This window comes from Podarcis tiliguerta (genome assembly GCF_965153285.1).
Source record: "Podarcis tiliguerta genome assembly, chromosome: 5".
Taxonomy (NCBI): domain Eukaryota; kingdom Metazoa; phylum Chordata; class Lepidosauria; order Squamata; family Lacertidae; genus Podarcis; species Podarcis tiliguerta.
The window spans coordinates 72612798-72634089 of NC_139538.1; the positions used below are offsets into that span (position 1 = coordinate 72612798).

The 21292-nt window shown below is 43.2% G+C and overlaps 1 protein-coding gene across 13 annotated transcripts in view; it reads left to right on the forward strand.

Moving 5' to 3' along the window:
* FAM13C (family with sequence similarity 13 member C) overlaps positions 1-21292 on the forward strand; it is a gene marked incomplete at its 3' end in the record, with an annotated part of 70263 nt that overhangs the window by 23572 nt on the left and 25399 nt on the right. For 9 of the 13 annotated variants that reach the window (XR_014511027.1, XR_014511028.1, XR_014511029.1 and 6 more), the window contains exons 2-6: positions 936-992; positions 3855-4035; positions 10020-10141; positions 11429-11492; positions 20990-21143. Coding sequence is in view for 10 of the 13 variants with exons in the window: in XM_083440063.1 (XP_083296189.1) it covers positions 936-992; positions 3855-4035; positions 10020-10141; positions 11429-11492; positions 20990-21143 (578 nt within the window). The remainder of the gene's footprint in view (positions 1-935; positions 993-3854; positions 4036-10019; positions 10142-11428; positions 11493-20989; positions 21144-21292) is intronic. The other 4 variants (XM_083440071.1, XM_083440072.1, XM_083440066.1 and 1 more) reach the window with 2 other exon arrangements.

Here is a 21292-nt window from a genome sequence, read left to right on the forward strand (position 1 = left end):
GATGTTTAGTTTCGTAGACCTTTCTAACTGTCAGGTTTTTAAATTTTGAGTAGTTCCGAAAGCTCTTTCCGTCTACTTTATTTTCAGTTCATTGAAAACCACACTGGAAGTATTCCTTATTGGTATTAAACATTCTTAATGCCGTTTTTGGAATCAGAAAAAAATTTGCTGGGGGCATCCAGTGTGGCCTTTTCCTGTTTGAATATAAATGGGACTTCCAGAAGGCCAGGATTACAATAATAAAGTGTCTGATAATGTGCAAAGCAACTTCCCATCATGACTGACTAATTGTATCTAGCCCTTAAATATTTGGGCTGGGGGTGATGGTGGCTGCCATTGCTTCTAACTCAGTGGAAATGTCTACTAGGCAGGCATGAGAATGCTGAAGTGAAAATTAGTTATGCATTTTTGTGTTCTTGCGTGTTTGACATTATTTTCTTTTGGGTTTCCACATGGAAAGTTCCTATAGGACCGGGACAATCCCAGACTCCATAGACCAGATGTGAGGAACCTTTGGGTCTCCAGATGTTCCTGAATGACAGCTCCCATTATCCCTAACCATTGGCTATGCTTGCTAGGGTGGATGCAAGTTTCACAATAGCAGTGGGTTTGTACAGCACAAAGCTGAAGCAACTCCCTCCCAAGAGAAACACCTGAGAGGCATAGGAGTAGGTGCTGGACCTTCTTACAGTCCTCCTTTGGGTAAGGAGTGCAGGCACAGGATAAAATTGGTGTGATTGTTTTATACAGGCTTTATTTAGAGCATATGAAAATGAGCATCTGTATTTATCAGAACAGTGTCTGTAACCTAACCTGTCTGGTCTTGTGACTGCAATAAAGACTGATTGATTATGACCTAAGAATTGAACATATTAGCTACTTGAAAAAGACCCAAGTAGAAGAAATCCAATAATTATTTTATATCCATTTTCAAGGTGTGGCGAGGATACAGAGTCTGTACATGAAGACCAAACAGCCAGTTCCCTCCACAGGTATCTTGCTATTGTGTTTTATAAAAGGAAATAAAATGTAGCAAGCAGATCTCTTTTTAAATTTATCTTAGGGATTTTTCAAGAACCACTTTCTTAGGAATTGCAAACAAAGCATAAATTATTACCAGACAGCAACTCCATAGCTGACCGGAGATTTAAACAGAGGCCTAAACACAATTCTATAAATGCAGGGCAACAATGGTGATAAACCTTATGATAAATTCTGGGTTCAATACCCCCTTACCTCACCCCATTATTATCCACTAAGTACTACACAATGTGAGGCAAATTTTCAGATTTTAGCTTGGGCCAAAAATACCCTGAGGAATTTCAGGAGATAATAAAACTTTGCCTAGAACTTGTGAAATCTCTAAGTTTAGTTTCGTATGTCATTAGTAAAAACCTCTGCAAATGAGGGGTCATAACCTTGGGAGTTATCAGATAATACTAGGTGGAAAAGAGAGAGGCGCAATATTACCGGTACTTTCAGATGTTTTGTATGAAAGTAGAATTAGATGCGAGAGAAAGGTATTTGCTGTGCTTGCCAGGTTCACAAATTATGGCAGGAAGTTATTTTGGAATTATCCAGTATTTCCCTGAAAATGGCTTGAGAACACGTGATGTTAAACTGTTAATGCCGAGACGGTCTTATCCTGGTCAATTGCTGGGATGGGAGACTGCTTAGGGGCCCCATGGAAGACGATGTGAGTCTTCTGTAATAGTAGTGGTCTGCGCTTTCTCCCCTTAAAAACAAAATGTTCATGGGTACTCTCATTTTGACTCAAGATAATCACCATTTTATAGTTCAAATCGGGAAAAATAAATACACCAAATGGACAAAAGTACAGAGATTCACAAAATGTTTAAGGGTATGCGTACCTCTGCATCCCCCCAGAAAAAAGCACTAGTAGTGGTATATAAGTTTTGTAAATATCTGTACAGTTTATCTCCCACTAAGCAAAAGCTGGTCAAGTCTTGGGGCCTGCTAGGTCTTGAGAAAACCTCTTCTTTTGTAGTCTCAGGCAGATGACAAAACCAAGAGATTTATCACGTATTTGCTGGGACACACTACATGTTTAGTGTGCTGTGGTTAGCAGCCTGAGGACCTAGAACCGTGTACGGCCCTTACTCTAATTATTTGTGACCCCCAGCTTCGTTTCTAAAGTCCTCTCTTAGTGATCAGTTCCAGAGGCAGTTTTAGGGTAGCATGGCCAGTGCGGTTACACTGGGAGCCACAACAATGCCGTATAATGGAACACGAGAAGTGGGGGTGGGGTGGGGCAAAGTTTAGTGTCCCACAGGGTGCCAGAAATTTGAGAGCCCAAAGTCCACCACGGTCAGTTCAGACATTTCCCCCAGTAGCTTGCTAAGTGAGGAGGGGAGATGGAGAGAGATAGAAGGGGTTGGCAGAAAGCCAGTGAGAGAGAAGGGTGACCCCACCCACAGTTCACATGTGGCTCTGGACAGATTGCCCCTCCACAAAAAGGAAGGGAAAAGTCCAATTTGCTCATGCCTAAGTTAAAAGCGGGACACGGGTGGTGCTGTGGGTTAAACCACAGAGCCTAGGACTTGCCGATCAGAAGGGCGGTGGTTCAAATCCCCGCGACAGCGTGAGCTCCCGTTGCTCGGTCCCTGCTCCTGCCAACCTAGCAGTTCGAAAGCACGTCAACGTGCAGGTAGATAAATAGGTACTGCTCTGGCAGGAAGGTAAACGGCGTTTCTGTGCACTGCTCTGGTTCGCCAGAAGCGGCTTTGTCATGCTGGCCACATAACCCGGAGGCTGTACGCCAGCTCCCTCTGCCAATAAAGTGAGATGAGTGCTGCAACCCTAGAGTCGGCCACGACTGGACCTAATGTTCAGGGGTCCCTCTACTTTTACCTTAAGTTAAAAGCAGGTGGTGCTGTGGTCTAAACCACAGAGCCTAGGGCTTGCTGATCAGAAGGTCGGCGGCTTGAATCCCTGCAACAGGGTGAGCTCCCGTTGCTTGTTCCCAGCGCCTGCCAACCTAGCAGTTCGAAAGCACATCAAAGTGCAAGTAGATAAATAGGTACCGCTCCAGTGGGAAGGTAAATGGCATTTTTGTGTGCTGCTCTGGTTTGCCAGAAGCAGCTTAGTTATGCTGGCCACATGACCTGGAAGCTGTCTGTGGACAAATGCTGGCTAGAGCGAGTTGAGCGCGCAACCCCAGAGTCGTCCGCAACTGGACCTCATGGTCAGGGGTACCTTTACCTTTAAGTTAAAAGCAGTAAAGCTGAAGTATATGCTTGAAATGCAAAGACCACAGATTCAGTCCCTAGCATCTCCAGCTAAAAGGCTCCAACAGCAAGTGATGGGGGAGGGCGTCTGCTGAGACCCTGGAAAGCTGTTGCCAATCACATTGGACAAATGGTAGTACTGGACCACATGCACGAGCTGCCAGACCTAATAAAGAAACATAGAATTGTAGAGTCGGAAGGGACCATGAGGGTCATCTAGTCCAACCCCCTGCAACGCAGGAATATTTTACCCAATATGGGGCTAGAATCCATGACCCCGAGATTAAGAGTCTCGGGCTTTACCAACTGAGCTATCCCAGCATAGGAACAAACTGGTATAAAGCATCTTCTAAAGTATTAGAGGCCTGAAGTATGGCCTGATTAAGCAAACACAACCATCTCACTTTTTAGCGATATTTTTTGTAGTTTTAAAAATGTTACATTTGTACGTAGCTCTGTCCTGGAATGTTAATTAAATAGGAGAAAAGGGGGGGGGGTCTAAACAAAAGTAATCTAAAAATAAATTGTGAGCATGATGTCTTGAGCATTACATTTCTTGCTCACTCGTCACGGTGCCTTTTAAAATTTGCTTTTATTTTCTTCTAGAGATGAAAACAAGGAAAACCACCCAGACAAAGCTATAGTCTTAGAGGAAAACCAGGCAGTGTTCCAAGATACCCAGACACCCTGTGATGGCACATTGAGGGTTGGAATGGGGAACTTAAAATCCAGAAAGCCCACATCCATTTCAAAACCAGAAAATGGGAAAAACCGTGAAGAAAGTCAGGTAATAATAAGCTCTCCTATTTGCGCTATAACTGTTTGACGATAGAAGAAATGCCATTTAAATGCAAAGTGGCGGCATTTTTAATCATTTGGGCAACTGGCTTCCACTGGTGATCAGGGTCGTGTACGTAAGCGATAGGGCCACCAGCCACATTTCAGCTCATCTGGGAGTCGCTGCACCTCTACAGAATGTGCGACAAAATAGCCCAGCCCAGCCCATGTAGCTTGCTCTAGGCTTCCCAGCTGTGTGATTGGTCACAGCCCTTTCCTGTCTCCCTATAATATTTCCCCTTCCTCTTAGCAGGTTTGTTTGTGCCATAGATCGGGCGATGTGCATCTACGGTGGAAATGTGTCCTACTTTATAGAGGACAGTTGTCCACCTGAAGGCCAGGTGTAAGGCAAAGTTCAAAGTCTTATCCAAGTCCAGCTTGGAGAAGTTGCTTATCAAAATTTAGCACTTGGATATCAGACTGAGCAGGCACACAGGCCACAGGCACCCCCACCATTGAAATTATATTATTTATTTCTAAATTAGCATGCACACAGGCAAATTAGCACGCACACAAATTTGATGCGAATAAGCTGTCTCTTTGGTCCTCTCTTTTTTGGTAATGCAAATGGCTGCCCTGTCTCAGACTCTTCTGTCCCTCATCTGCTCTGACTTCGCTTACTAAAGGCTGCCTGGAACTGTTCCTTGGCCGCCCTTGATCCTTAGTTAGATGTCTTTTCCAGACCACCTAATTGTCTGTGGCTCAATCCTGCAGATACCCAGATTTTGCTCCTCTCTTCTCCAGGGATATTGAGCCCCATCTCCCCCCAATCTGTGTGATTGGGCAATCCCATGAACACCTACCAGGGAGTAACTCTCATGGAACTCAATGATATTTTCAAGTAACACGAGTTGGATTGAGCTGCGTAATATTTCCACTATGATTAAGACCAACTCTAAGGAAGGGCACTGCAAGGTCAGTTCAAGGACAATAAATTGTCCTGGGCTGTTGCTAGCAGTGCAAAGCATTCAAGTCAGGATGGTGGCCCTTTGGTGGATGCATTGGGTGCCACCTTTTTTTTGGGGTGTGTGTGAATTGTTTGTACCCATTTATGGGAGCTAGGATTGCTCCTACATATGACTAGGGAGTGATGGGATCGGATGAAGCCCTGAGCTGGTGGGGTTGCTGGCAATGCCTTAAGATGTCTCAAGCTGGTGGAGCTAGAATTGTGAATCTGGGGTTTTTCTTTAGCCCTTGGTGGTCTGGGAGGTTTGGCAATTGGCATGTGTGTGTTCTGCATCTAGTTTGCTATGCAGCTCAAGTGTGGAGAGTGCTGTTGTGCTTTGTGGGTTTCTTATAGGCTTCTCACTTGGTTGGCCATTGTGAGAATAGGATGTTGGAAGACATTAACCTTTCATCTGATCCAGCAGGGCTTTTCTTATGTTCTTAAATGCATTGTACCGTCACAATATTTTGTCACGGTGCTATATTGAAAACCAGCTCTTCACCAGAGTTGATGTCCCATCTAGGTATTCTTTTTAATGATTCAGATTAGTATAGTCGTTAATGTCAAATGCTACAATATATTTTCATGGAACTGAGATAGGATTTCTCCAGCACAGAGTACACACTACCTATCATGGTTGATCTGCGACAGCAATCCTACGTGTTTTTATTTATTAATTAAATTTATATATTGCTTTTCCACAAGCAAAAAGTGCCCAGGGCGGCTAGCAAAAATGAAACAGACCCAAAGAAGACAAGCATGGTAAAATATATCCTAACAAAACCAGAGCAGATAAAAACAAGCCAATGAATTAGTAGCTAATCAAAACCAGCAAAATCTTCTATTAGCTTGATCAATTTCCTTTGTACAGACTCTCACTTCAGATGGATCTCCTTTGTGTGCAGGCTCCTTTTGTTCTCAGATCCCTCTTGGGCCAATAGAGCTTCCTCTTCCATGGAAGTATAAGGGCAAGCCCTTTATCATGTGCGAGATGTGCTCTTAAAAAACCCTATGTCTGCATGGATTCACTTAAGACTACAGTATTTCTATTTGAAGTCTGCTGGATGAAAAGCAACCGTGGAATTTGTAGGATGAAACTGAGGTGTTAGAAGGCAATGCGTATCGTCCTCCAATTGCACATGTATCATATGCATGGATATAAATATGGATAATGAAATGATTCACTCTTAGATCCTTGGCACAGAGATGAACTTGTAAAATGATACTAAATTCCTTGGTTTAAAAAGGAGAGCAAAACAGAATTTGTTAATTTTTGTCCTAATTGCGAGGATGGAGCGCTAAGAAAGTACACATCTTGTAAGGTAAAGATGCTAAGAACCTCTGTTTGAAAGAATATACATAGTTTGATTTAACCTAGATGGGTGGTGGCTTCCAAACCCTGAACAACTCAACATTTAGGATATGTTTTTAAGCATGTGAGGCTGCAGTCCTATTCCCACTTACTTGGGGGCAAGCCCCCCCCTGAGCTCAGTAAAACTTACTTTGAGTAGATGTGTAAGGGATAGCTCTGTAAGTCAGAGGATTAAGGAAAGGACAGGTAACCTCACTGTAAGGAGGTTTAGAAAGTCTGAAAAAATGAACAAATTCGTGAAACTTTCCTGCCCATGTCAATGTCATGTTCTCTCCAATGGCGAAAGCAAGCAGTGTGGTAGAAATGCAGGTTGTGTAAACACAACCAAGGGACAGGGTAAAATTTATTATTATTTTATTTATTAAATTTGTATAATTCCCTATTCCTGTAGATCTCAGGGCAGTTTACAACACATTACAATATAAAAAGCACAAAATGCATAATAAAAACGAAAACAAAAATAACCCAATAATCCCTGCTTCCACAGCACATTCAAAAGGACATTAGATGTCAGCCAGCTAAATGCCTGGTTAAAGAGGAATGTTTTTTCCTGGTGCCTAAAGATATGTAACTAAGGCACCAGGCAAGCCTCCCTGGGGAGAGCATTCTACAAACAAGGAGCCACCACAGAAAAGGCCCGTTCTCGTTTTGCCATCCTCTGGACCTCTTGCGGAGGAGGCACATGAAGAAGGGCTTCAGATTATGAACTCAGGTTCCAAGTAGGTTCATATGGAGAGCATCAGTGCTTGAGGTATTGTGGTCCTGAGCCATTTAAGGCTTTATAATTATTATTATTATTTATAAGTCAAAACCAGCACTTTGAATTGGGCCCGAAAACTAATTGATAGCCAAGGCAGTTGGATCAAAATCTGTATCTGTACTCAGTGTATTGCATTCTACCAAACTGAGATTAGTATGAGATATATATGACACAAACAGCTATATCGGGACCATAACTATATAAAATAATAAAGTCTACTCCCAGTCATACCACTCCGTTATTCATTAGATGAATGCAGTGTGTGTGCATAAGGTAACATCTGAATTGGGGAAATCTGTGTTTTGTGTCAATCAGTGTGTCTGATTTCCTTCAGCCTTGGACTTCGACTATAGAATTTTCTAATACTGGAATTAAGGGGTGCACAAAATCCCATGAAGCAGCTATGCTAGCATGTCCCTGGGAGTCATGGTTCATCTGCAGCTTGCACGTTACCCAAGCAATTCCATTGATTAGTCATATTGATTAACACTTTCAGCCCGACAAATAAAAGATCAGCTATGGACAGAGGGGTGAAAGCCAAGCGCTCACCTCTTTATTTCAAGGGCATACTATTTGGCATGCAGCGTTAAACCCTTTTAAGTGGGAGCTGTTGCAGTACAATTGATTTGATGTGAATGTGAGCTCGGGAACAAAGATCGTTGCAACTTTGATGTGCTTCACGATTTATTTTGTCTGGGTCAGTGAATTTGGCAATTTGTAGTGGAAGCACCTCAGGGCAGGGACTTGTCTGTTGGCTGCTATGTAAGAACACCATGGAAGTTGATCATGTGAAGGACCATTTAAATATGTAAATAAATAACAGCAGTTGCTTAGTGTGGTAAGCCTGAGATGCAAGAGTCCCTGAGAAATGATCACATGTCATATGAACGGCTAGGATGGGGGGGGGGGACTTCCCTCCAGAAATAGAGCCTTGGGAGGTCTCCTTTCTTAATCCTTACAGTTAGTCTAATGTATTGGGCTGTACTGGCTCCCAGCCTCTAAGCACAACAGCTATCTCTAGCTAATTTCCTGTCTACAACAATAAAATATGTTCTCCTGAATTAAAAGAAAAATACGCAGTGGGAAGCAATTGAGCGTTAAGATCTGGTCTCTGATCAAACAAATCCTGGCTTTGTGAAGGAAAGAAAACTGCTGTGATCTATGGTTTCTCCAAACCTCATGGGTGTGTGTTTGTAAGATCCGCAAAATAGTGTTGCTTTCTGACAGTGTGTTGCTAAGAGGCCTTGCCATGAGACTGTCTCCTTTGTGTGTTGCCTCAGAAAGTCAGAGGCTTCGTTATCACCAACAGTGGTACAGGTATATATATCACTTCAGACTGGTAGACCCTCAAAGTGTCCCCATTTTCCAGGGATAGTCCTGGATTTACAGAAGCCGACCCAGTTTCTGTTGTTATCCCAGAATGTCCTGCTTTTCCTTAGGACGTCCTTTTTTTCATTGGAGAAATGTTGGAGCGTATGGAATAGAAGTGGGGCTCACATGATCATATGCTCCGATAATAATAAACAAGCAAGCAAGCTAGCAAGCAAACAAACAATTAGAATAGTTGATAACAACAAAAATAACCATGGTTAATAATAACAATAGATAACAACAACAGCAATCATAAAAACGACAACAATAATCCCTGCACATAAAAATCTAGCATACAGGGTGAGGCCAGAGCTGCCTGTTTTCTTGAGAGCTGATTTTCTCTGTATAAATAAGTGTGTGTGACAGCAAGAGAGCAAGAAAGCATTTGGTTACCTGTGTTGTGAAATGCTGCAGCCCAGACATGGGTTTTTAATCACCTCATTGAGAATTAGTATTGAGCAGGAAATTTTGGCCCTGACTCAAAAAGTGCTGATATTTAACCTAATTGAACACAATGAACATAAAAGTCTCAGTCTCCTTCGGGCTTCAACTTTGGAGTTATGTTGACCAACTCTGGATTCCGCTTTGCAACTCTTCTTCCTAGGCTGCTTGCGTCTCTTCCCCTTAAGCTCCTGCTTCTTCAGTCACCAGCCGAGCTGTAGGCCAGCCAATGGCAGCTGGGCAATCTCCTGCCTGCCCTTGCTTCTCTATGTCATTAAAGCAACCCCATTACGTACAGAAACTTTATCCCTACCACCAGAAACACTTGGTGCACCGCAAAACTGGTTTTCAAACTGCACTGAGGAACTTAGAGGTACATTGGAAAGCTGATAGTTCCTGAGCTGGAAACTCTGTAATGGTGGGCAAGCTTTTCAGAAATTCCCTTGCCCTCTTTGGTCCTCCTTCCCTTTCAAGTGCACAACTATATAGGGTAATGATGGGGTGTTTCTGATCTTAGGTGTGCTCACGTCCTATGGAGCAACAGTGAGGTCCAACAGGTGTGGCCAGCACCCTCTCATGTACATGTTCACACATATAACGGGGTTCTGTAGCAGATGAGTCAATGTGGGAAGGACACCTTCAAGATGAAGAGTGTTAAAAAAAGCAACAACAATTCATGCAATATAGGTACCCTGAAACAGAAGCTGGGTGGCTTCAGACAAAATCTCCTTTAAAATGAGAAAGTGACAGAGAGTTACAATAATAGCACTGATACTGCATGCAGGTGTGTCTTGGGGACTCCTCCCCACCCCACCTGTCCTCATTACAATCTTTGCATCAGGTTGCTGCCATTGCATCGAGACCATGTTTAGTACAGTCCCTTCTTGGGCCCCTCATTTCTCCTCCCCTTCTCCAGATGAGCTTTGATTACACACTTACATTCCCCCCTCCCACCTCCCAAAATAGACAGCTGACACCAGTCCGGCCACTGTTTACTTGAGTGGGTTGCATTTGTCGATTTGTTTGCTTGTTTGTTTATTGCAGGAGATGGGAAATGCATTGCCGTGGCTCTCCGACTGTCAGAGGAAAACGGGAACGCCGGCTAATGATTACACCGAGAACGTGGCATTCAGATACCAGGAAACCGTCATCAAGTTTCAACCCAGGTATTCTCTTCCAAGTAAACAAATCTTGTTCACTTCTGTTTAACTCTAAATCAGGGCGGACACCTGCACTTCTCTGTTTGCAAGCTGGCATAACTTGTTATCCACTCAGTCAGACATAGCCAGCCAGCCATGGTTGGTGCTCCCCTGGGTGCCTAACACTTTTTCCCAGTCTCAGACAGGCAGCAAAAACCGATTTATTGAGCCCCCTGTGGGCTAACCCATACATGGCTGCTGGATCATAAATTTTGCAGGTCTGCTCCCATCAGAAACAAGGTTTTGGAAAAAGAAAAAACACAGCTGAAAGATGAAATTCTATGCTAAGGTAACCCAAGTTCTTTGTTTAGAAAACCTGAATTCAGCAACTTTGAAATTATGCTTCATTATTTTCTCTCATAGAAGCTAATTGAAAGCACTTACTTCTGTGGTAAAAGCAAGCACAGTCTGTGCTACTGATAGGCACTTCGCTAATGAAAACAAATGTGTTATTTTTTGCTCAGTTTCCTAATAAAAACAAATGTGTTATTTTTGCTCAGTTCTTTGTATTCTTACTAACCATGACAAACAACTGCTTTTGCTCAAGTGGGAATTAATCTCACACTTATTTGGATAACTATCTTACGATTCCACCACCTTGTCAAAATTGATAACTATTTCAAAGATGAATTGGGTCGAGTTTCAATTTTTTCAAGACATTCTAAAGTTCAAACCAGTCTCTATGCCATTCACACAAGTACCAGTTGTGTGAATCTTTCTTTTTTCTTTCTTAGTCTAACTAGTGCACCACAAGACCAAATTTCTGGGTTGGGACCCTGTCACAGGAAGATTAAGGTGGTTTATCCATTTGCTACAGTACCGGTCTAGATCAAGGGCCCCACAACTGCTATTTGAAATGTGGGGAAATCCTCCTAATGGTGTCAGTGGAAACTTTCCACTCAGTGCTGACAAGCAGGCAGCAGGGGTCTGATCTGGATTGGGAATGCCACACGGAGCTCTCTGCATGCTTTTTACGCTAAAAAGTCACTCGCTTAATTGCCATGAGTGTGTCGTTCATGTCTAGTTTGGGCCTTAGAAAAAAGGAAAACTAGGTGGCATTCTAAACAGTGCCACAGTGGGTTCTCCTCCTGCAGTGTGTGGCTTTGTGACACATGCAGGCACACACAAAGATACATGTGTAAGCTGAATCGGCTCTCCATCTTGCCCCAGTCCTTGTTCTTGAGGTGGGCAGTCCACCTTTAAAAACACTTCAAAGTGGCACCTACAATTACCCTCCCAATTTTCATGTTGCAGGACAGATCAGAGTGCATTCATTTCACCAAAGGATGGCACTGAACATTTCCAGAACTTCAGTGAGGTAAGTTTATCAGTGACCTTAAAAGCCTGCTATAGGATGCTGTGGGCATCTTTATTTAAGGAAGCAAAAGAGACAAAGGGCCGGTTTGCACTTGCATGTCCCCCATGCATCCCTTTATGACTGTACAGATAATCTGTTAGAGACGAGTGATGGGAAGCACCTTTGCCAGAGATCCTGGAGAGCTGCTTTCAGATATAGATAATAATGGGCTAGATAGACAAATAGTCTTACTTGGCATAATGCAGCGCTCTCTCTCTCTTATTTATTTATTTATTTGTTTGTTGTTGTTGTTGTTATTTATAACTTAACCTTCACCTGTACAGCTAAAAGGGCAGGTACAGAACATAAACAAATAACAACCAAAGTATACAAGAGACAACAAAGCCTTATACTATACACCATCAAAACAAGCAAACACAGCTTAAAAATAGCAGGGAAGGCTAAACCATCACCAGCGTGAAAACTTAAAAGTCCCGGGCAAACGAATATAAGTATTAACCAGGGGCCAACATGGTAACAATGCCAGTTCTAGTTATGTGCATCAGAGGAGGGTGTTCCACAGAGAAGCAGTAGCGACCGGTGGAGCAGTGTAGATACCAGTCTGTTCCTGTCCTGGCTACCCAACACCACAGGCCACTGTTGCTTACTGAGAGGAAGAAGGGAGAGGGATGAGGCCCAGGCAGCTTGTTGTGGTGCGCCAGGTGGTGGTGGAACCAGTCCAACACTCCTGTGACTGGTGCCAGGCTCTTCACACCCTGCCCCTTCCCTCTTGGTAGGTGGCTGTGGCCTGCAGTGCTAGGCAGCCAGGAGAACAAGACTCTCTTCTCCATCACTATGTAGCAAGCCATCTCCAAGCATCCTCTGAAGAACTCAGAGACATGAGCAGGCTGGTATAGGGAGAGCCGCACTTCCAGGCGTTTGGGTCCCAGATAGCGGTTCAAATGGTCAGATTTCAGTGAGCTTGGTTCATGCTTTCATTGTCAGTCAAATTATAAAGAGGGCAAGGGATGTGCATGCATGTATGAATCGGCCTAATTTATTTGAAGGCATTTGCTTCAAAACACTTAATTCTGGAGTACGTGTGGTAGTCCTGAAAGGAGGCAGGAGCTCTGCATTATGATCTGAATGTACATGTACTTAGTAAATTATTTTGTTTTGTGCTGCTTATATGTCTGTCAGCTACAAAGGCTGATCAGTAAAGGGAGGGTCAAAAAGAGCCACTTCCTCTTCATCAGGCAGTCACTGTGGATAGTAATTGGCTAGTAGAATGCTCTTCTTACTCTTGAGAGCCAGCCCTGTATTAAGCTCAGTGAGTAAGCAGAAAGCTTGGTGACAAGTGTGGCAATTGGTTAGCTGTTGAGATGGTGGCATTGCTACCTTGAAGAAATTGGGGAGAAACTTTGGGCTCGTCCATACTTCCACTTGTCCTGTGCTGAGAAATATGGATCTGAGTGTTTTCCTGCTTGTCCCATGCTTTCCCAGCAGTTTTGTGTTTGCCTCACGACTTCCCCCTGGAAAACACATTCTTTACAACTGAATTGGAACAAATGGCAATCCATGGAACCACCCAATTGTTATTTGGTCTGATTTAGTGGTAAACCATCGGGTTTCTTCAGGTGAAAGTGGCAGGCTAAAGAGAGGTGCGGACAAGCCCTTCTTTGCACTCCTGTAACTTGGTTGCCCTTGTGCTTTTTTGAATTACATGTGGTTCAAAATTAGTCCTGGGATGGCGTCCTTTTGTGAAATTACGCACCATACAAACCATGTGTTATGCGTTGCCATGCCACCCACCTCGGGACACGCATGCAGATAAATTAGCTGCCACTACTTGTTTATGGTTCTGGTTTGGTTCTATTCTGAAAACTGAGATGCCTTTGAAAATCAGAAACATTTGTAAGCTTAGAGCATTGTAAAGGTACAAGGGCAAGATTGCTCAAGGTAGACGAGAGACCTTGTTAAGCTGAGGGGAGGACGTGCAGATGTTATGTGCTGATAATAGCAGAGCGTAGAAGAACAAAAGAGGCAAAACTATAATGAGAGAAAATCAAGACTGGCGACTAGCAAAATAGTAGGATCAAAATGTGTTGCTGAAGAGTAAATCTGAGAAGCTTTTTAAAATATAATGATAAGATTGCCTACTTGATCAGGCAGTGGGAAACATATTAGGCCAAGAGGATATAACTGAGCGAATTTATGCTCTGATGATCATAACAGTGTACTACTGTTGCCCTGGGCAAGACAACCATCATGAAGGAGGTTGACTAAAGGCATATTTGCACCAGATTCAGCATTGTGGCAAGCATGCTTAATAAAATAGGAGTGATCTGGCACAACAGAAATCTGCTCTAGATTTGCCCTGCCTGTAATGCAGTTGTGGGTGCAGGACCACTATGGGCCAAAGCAGCACTTCTCAAACTTCTTTTTCATAGGACACACCACCTTTCCCCCACCTTTTGGTCCCCCCCCCTCAAAAAAGCATATAGGTAACTCATATTTTAAAAAGGTACTCTCTAGTGCAAAGAATGTGAAAAAATAAAATACCCACCCCCCTTCAGCACTGACTTCAAAACTAACACCAAACCAGGTATGTATTATGAAAATTATTTGGCCTTCTCAGGCCATGCTACATAGAAGGGCCCCCTTAACTGGTACATTTTAAAAAAAGGAATAATTAGTAGAATGCACTAGCACCGTATTATGAAAATCACTGGCCCTAGGCCAGGACCTTAATGCTAGTTTGATAGTCTGGCTTTGACCATCATCATCATCATCAAAATAAATCAAGTTCAGGACCAAGTATAAATATCCTTAGCTATCCCCAACCTTTCCATTGAGCCCCTAAATGGAGCTTGTTGACCACCAGGGATATACTTTGAGAAGCTTTGGGCTCAAAAGTTTGGGGTATATAGACTGCAGGTACATCTCTACCCCCAAAAGCCTCTGCTTTAAATGGAGAGGTCCCTGTGGCACCACAGTACGTCCCCTACCCTAGACATTGAGCTTGAGCAGAAAAATCCAAACCATGCACCATGGTAACTTAAATTCAGTGGCAAGAAAATCTTTATAGTTCTGCGTCTTGTATAACACACGCAGCATTATGGGCTTGCTGGTATTTCTCAGCACCAAATAAAAATGTATTTCATTTTGTGAGAAATCGGCAAATGCAAAACAAACGTTCAGTTATCAACCTTAGAAATTGTAGGGAAAGGGCAAATTCATAGATCTCCTACATTTCTTTAAGGGTACAGCAAAACCGGGTGGTAAGGAAATTCAGAAACACTCCACTTTTATGCTTGTGTTGTAATATGTGTAGCTTAATGGTAGTGGATAAAGTTGTAGTCTAGGTTATGAGCACAGAAGCATGGAATGCAAAATTGAATTAATGAAACACTTCTTTAAAAAAAGTAGCACACTTGCTTGGTTTATATACTTCATGGGGGCAAAGCACTATCCAAGAGTACAGAAATCCATCTTGTAATAGCTAGAAGTCTTATTCTTTCTCCCTTCTCTAACATCTGGTGTTTTGCCAGGCAGCGTCCACCCACTTCCAAGCTATCTTAAGGGCCGGAAACATCCGTTTTAAAAAAAGAAGTGAAAGCTTATGATTTCTTACTGCTTGCGTCTGTACCCAGCACAAGTCCTGTGCTTAGGTGGTGTAATTGCAGAATACATCCTGCCTTGACAATGATGCTTCTGCACCCAGTTCCGCAGACTCTCGCAATATTGCTTTGCAAGCACTTAAATGGAACAAAGAGTTTCGGATGAAATATAAGTCAAAATGATGCCTTTGAAAAGAGCGTGATTGCTGCCACAGTTCTACTTGTGAATCATATTCTGACATGCATTAAATGAACGAGTTGCCTTCGAGAGCCCACTCTTGCAATTTAGTATACTGCGGAGCCTTTCCCTGCTTTATTTGGATCCGCCTTTCCGTTTGGTCTGTTGTTTACCGGGATCAGTAGTTGAAGTCCAGAAATGTTATAGTCTAAATGAGCTGTCTGCTAGACAGAAGAATCACGTGGAGTGGCTTAGCCTGGAGACAAGGTGCAGCTCATTAAGCCATCGATAGCAATCCAAGATTGTAGGCCAAGTGCACAAATAATTCAGATGAGTGGCTTCACACAGTTGCACCAAGAATGTAGGGCCAGGGATGTAGTGGTAAATTTGGAAGTGTAAGCACTCATCCTGACAGCCCACATAGCCACATCTCCAAAGAGTATCTGAAAGCCGTGTTGATCTCTGTGGATTTGTTGGCAGTCAAGAGAGTAACAAATGCCTCATTCTCTGACGTCCTCTATGCTAATCTGTCACAACGAAAGTCAGAAGCTGAAGGTCTTGTTATCCACTCAGTCGCGAGAGCAAGGAGGGCCTGTCAGTTACCCTCAGCTCTCTGACGGATGACAGAATTGCTACTGCTGTGTTTGTGTGGGGGAAAGTCCTGGAGCTGTGCTTTGCTGTGTCCATCCTCCTCCATGCTGCCGATGCATCGTTTGTTGGTTCGTGTACAACAAGCCGTTAGGTGGCTTGGAAACTGTGGTCGTTTCAAAAATGGAATATATGGAGGTCTGGCAAGGGGCTTGGATAGCTGAGTAAAGGGTGCAGTCCCAACCATGTCTGCTCAGAAGTCAATCCCACTGAATTCAAATGAGCTTACTCTCAGGTAAAAGGGGTTAGGATTGCAGCCCAAGTTGCATATACAGTCATACCTTGGTTTTCAAACAGCTTAGTTCTTGAGTGTTTTGGCTCCCGAACACCACAAACCCAGAAGTGACTGTTCCGGTTTGCGAACTATTTTTGGAAGCCGAAAGTCCGGTGCGGCTTCCGATTGGTTGCAGGAGCTCTGGAGGGACAGAGTTTCTCTACCAGTGTTGCAGCGTGACCAAAAGATACAACCCAGGCTGGGTCTTCGAAAGCAAAGGGGCAGGGCTACGGAGATGGACATCAGTTCAATTTACAAAGCCCCCCCCCATTAAGTTCTGTTGGGGGAAAATAAGGTGGTTCTGTGTGAGGAGATGCACTGCCCCTCCAGAGGTCCTTGCAATAAACAGGTTCTTCATCGCCCATCAGCAAGAGGGACATTTCTTTAGTAAATAAGGAAATAGCTATAGCCCTTATGCCATGCCCGAATAAAACAATTTCTGCATAGCTGGTTCAGCAGTGGCCTGTAACAAACAAAACACGAGTCTCTTTGTGTTTCACCGCTGTTGGTTTGTTCTGCGCACAAAGGAAATGGCTGACTGGAAATGGCAGTGTGTTTTCTCTCCCTCCTTTCCCCATCTTAACAGATGTTGACAGTTTCCTTGTTTATCACATATAAAAACCATAGCAATTTCTTTCTGGATAAATAGAGGTAGGCAAAGATGTGTTCTCTTTGATGTCTTCCCGTCCCCCCCGCACTCCCAACAACCAACACCTAAATAGACTCTGAATCTACCACCTTCCTTCTTTTGAAATGTTGCTTTCCTTGAAAGGATGTTGTGTGTGTGTGTGTGTGTGTGTGTTTAAAGTAAAGCCTAGTGTTTAATAAAAGCCTAGTGACTAGTAATAGAAATGGCCCTTTCATTGTTACGTATTTCATTGTGTGCTGACTTTATTAAAAAAACCCCATTTGATTAAACTTGGCTTTCTGAGGTCCTTCCAAAGACTTCTGTATTCAGCCTACATAGAAAGAGTCAGTGTGAGGCCAGTTTGAGCCTGGAAGGGAGATATATTATTATTATTATTATTATTATTATTATTATTATTATTATTATTAATTTATTTAGCATATTTAGCACCATATATGCAAATGAACAGGTGTGACAGCTCCCTTTCCAAAGAGGCCTGCTATCTAAAACAGACACATGGAATCAACACTGTGCAAATGAGAGAAGAACATGTTGTCTTTTCTATTCCATGCCCTTTTGCTTAGGTCACACGCACACTATATATTTACAGCACATTGTCCCCCGCTCCAAGAATCTTGAGAACTGTATTTTACTCATCACAGAGCTGCAATCCCCAGCACCCTTAACTGACTACAGTTCCCAAGATTCTTTGGGGGGCAGCAGAAGTCACGTGCCTTAAATGTGTTTTACATGTACGGTGTGGATGTGACCTTAGTTGCAGAAAGATACAGGGAGTAGGAGGTTGACCCAAAGGCTTCCTTGAAATGGTGGGTTTTGAGGATGGTTTAAAGGAAATAGGAAAGCTGGTAACACAGAGCTATTCTGGGAGGCCATTCCAGACATAAGAGGGAAAATGGGTGGAGCCATTTCAGGAAGCAGGAGACATTTGGAAGCCATGAGTGGTAGTGATGAATGAGTGAAAGGAGGTGTCAAAGCTAGGGATGGGTGACAAATTCAATTCAGTTCACATTTAAAGGTGAGCGTACCTAATTCACATTTCCCAAAACAATAGGACAACAAAAATACAGTCATTCTTTGACATCCACACTCCTCTGAATTTTGCAGTGCACTTCTCCTGCCAAGCAATATACTAAAAAATGCATTCCTTCATTTTTTGGAGTGTACATAGAAATGGATATATTGTTGTAAATACCGCAGAGGACATTATATTAAGAAAACTGCTCTGTCAATATATGAATGTAAGGCAAAATTGCACACAAACATATTTATATTAGGAGATACCCACACTAAAGGGCTGATGAATTTTCCTGAGGACCGCAAACTGCGGTGGAAATGTGGAGAACCTAATTTAAGATTTGAAAAAATATATATCTAGAAACCAAAATAAAGCATTTTTCAAAGACCTGCAATCTTAAGCACACATATTGGCTGTGGGATATTGGCTGAATGCTGTGGGACCTGCTCCTGAACAAACACACGTAGTAGGACTGTGCTGTAAGAGTCATAAAGAAAGCAGAATTTTGCTACAAGGGACTTTTCCCCTCCATAGTGCTGCAGTGAGGGGAAGAGTTGTACCTGGTAGATTTTTGTCTTGTGCACAGCTCCTTAAACGTAGTTCCCCTCAAGGTCTGGAGCTGCCAACTTTTATCAGCGAATCAGGGCAGGAGGAGGAATGATATGTCTTGCCAATGGCTGCAAGTGATTGATATTGAAGCTTCGGGTTGAGAGGCGCCATTCCTCTCAATACCGTTTTCTAGGAAATAGCAGGAGAATGCAATTGTGGCCATGCTATGCTTGATGGCTTCCCAGAGGCACCTGACGTTCTGCTGTGGGAAATGCCATGCTAGACTGGAGAGGCCTTTAGTTGATCCAGCAGCACCTTTCTTACGTTCTTAATGCTGTTGTGGCTCAGGCATATGAAGTAAATGTGTACATTAGGAGAATGGCTTATTTTCCAGGGGTTCACCTTTGGAACAGCTTTCCTCCACCTTTCGATAGCGCTTCATTGGCCCATCCCCCTGAAAAGAGGAAGCAGTAAGAAATGGGAGATTTCAGACTTGATGGTTTGCAGTTATTTATATTGGTTCTGCATGCCAAGTCGCTATCAAGGTCATGTTTAAAAATATATTTTTAAAAAATATATTTTTATTTCAAATCCCTCAACGGTAGCTGGAAATCTGCTGGAAACCTCATGCCTGCAACAGATGGGGAAAATATATATTTAGAGCTGATTTAATTTTTCTAAAAATGAGTATATTACAGCATCGGCATTGCTAAAAACAGCACTGACCACCCAGTTTTTAACACATTAGTCTGCTTGGGCAGTTTTGTACCATAGTTAGTAAAGAGTGCCAGCTGTTAATTATGGAACAAATATATATATGTAGGATTATTCTAAATTGAGGAGTGTATTTTCCTCTTGATGAAGGAGTTAATTGCTTCTGTATGGTCAGCCAAATGAGAGAGATATTTCAGACATATCCGTGCTTATTCTCTTGATGCCTCCCAGGGCAGTGATGTACAAACTGTTCTGGGGAGCTCTATGGTTTGTAAGAAGTTTAGCGGGGATTTCCAATGGGAAGATCAGCAGAGAAACATCCCAGAGAGACTGCTCCATCAATCCCCATTTAAACATCCTCACTTGCAGTATTACGACTGCAGGACTGCCCTTTCTCTACACATCACCCATTGGAGGGGAGAAATCTGAAGTGGTGTGCATTCTCTATATGGGTGGGCTCCTTGCACGACTTAGAACTCCGCACTATATGGGTTCAAAGTCACATAGGAAGCAACGCTCCCCAAAAACAGATGGTGCTGGAGAGAGGTTAGGGGTCAGTGACCACAACCCCAGTTACCAACCATTCCCCTTTTCTGGGTGCCCTCATCACCAGAAGTTAGTTTGGAGGGTGGGGAGGGGAAAGGGCATTTTTGGCTGTGGTACCCACTTAAAGGAGCTCCCCACAGAAACCCAACTAGTGCCTAAATTAATACTATTTATATTCCAGATGGCAGGTTTTTTCCTCCTTCACCTAAGCATTTTTATATGCCTGTTGTCTTTGTCCATGGAGTTTTCTTGGCAGGGATACTGCAGTGGCTTGCCGGTTCCTGCTCCAAGTGGGTCACGTTTGGTCAAAACTCTCCACTATGACCTGTCCAATCAATCAATCAATCAATCAATCAAATTAAAATCAAATGTAAGCTGTAGAAATATGAGATCACACATTTTTGGGGCAATGCTCGTTTACGCCTTAGCATTGACAAGCTCTCTTCATTTTGCTTTATCTTGGATTGCTACCTGCTCAGAGGGTATGAACTCCTTTGCGCTCTGCCCTGCATTTGGGGGTGTGGGGGGAGAAATTGTACTTTCATGCCCTACACATGGACTTTCATCACCTCCTCGGTCCATGAATGATTAGGGCTGTGGGAATGCTTGCGTCCCAGCAAGATGCTTGTGTCAGATTATGCGGCTAGAATATTGCACTCTGTATTCAAGACTGGGAATGAGAAATGGATCAAGCGTGAAACAGGAGCTGGAGGAGCTGCTAAGAGATAAAGAGCCTTTGCCGTCATTGATTTGTTTGCGGCGAATGACAAAGATCTGTTAATTTTGCCCTGGCGCAGGATGGGAAATGAAAAGCCAACCCTCTGCTCAAAAAGAAAAAAGAAGAAGAAGAAGAAAAAGAAAAAGAAAAAGAGGAGCCTAGAAATGTAACCCTTTGATTTCTGCAATGTATTGCACAATGTGCTATGGAGGGATGTTATTCTCCCCCTTTTTTATGAATGGAAAAGGGGGAGGGGCTTAATGCCACCAGGCCCTGCAATCAGCACAACCTGTGAAATCCTTACATGGCATTTTTTGCTCCGAGAGCAAAGCCTCCAGCTTCTCAGACTGGCTTTCAGGAACAAATCTTTTCTTCTTTTTTGCTGATGAGATGATCTTTCCCTTGTGTCATAAATAATCCAGATCAGTTAAATAGATGGAGGAAACGAAGGTGCATAAGGAGTATGGCATGTCTAAGCAGTTAATTCACTTTTCCTGAGCTGTGAGGAGGAGCAGCCTTTCCTGCAGACAGCCCCAAGGAGCTGAAGACCTGATCCTTGCCATTCCCTCGCTCTCCATCTACCCCAATGTTCTGTTTTTGCCTGCAGAATTCTTTGCTGAAGCTGCAAGCCCTTGAAACTGACCTCTGCTCTGCATTTCTGCCGAACCAGGAAGAAACACCACAGCTGCCGGCTTCAAAAGACCCAGTCGCTTCATCGATCCCAACCAGCAGTGTGCAAGTTGATGGGGAGAGTTGTGGAGGTAAGAGAAGGTCTTTGTTAATGGGCTGTCCTTGTTTCTGATTATAGAGGCTACTCAGTGGCATACATCGTGACCTAATAAATTGCAGGCCCCCCCCCTCAAACAGCACGGAGGGCTGAGGCATAATTTGGGGGCACAAGTGTTTATTA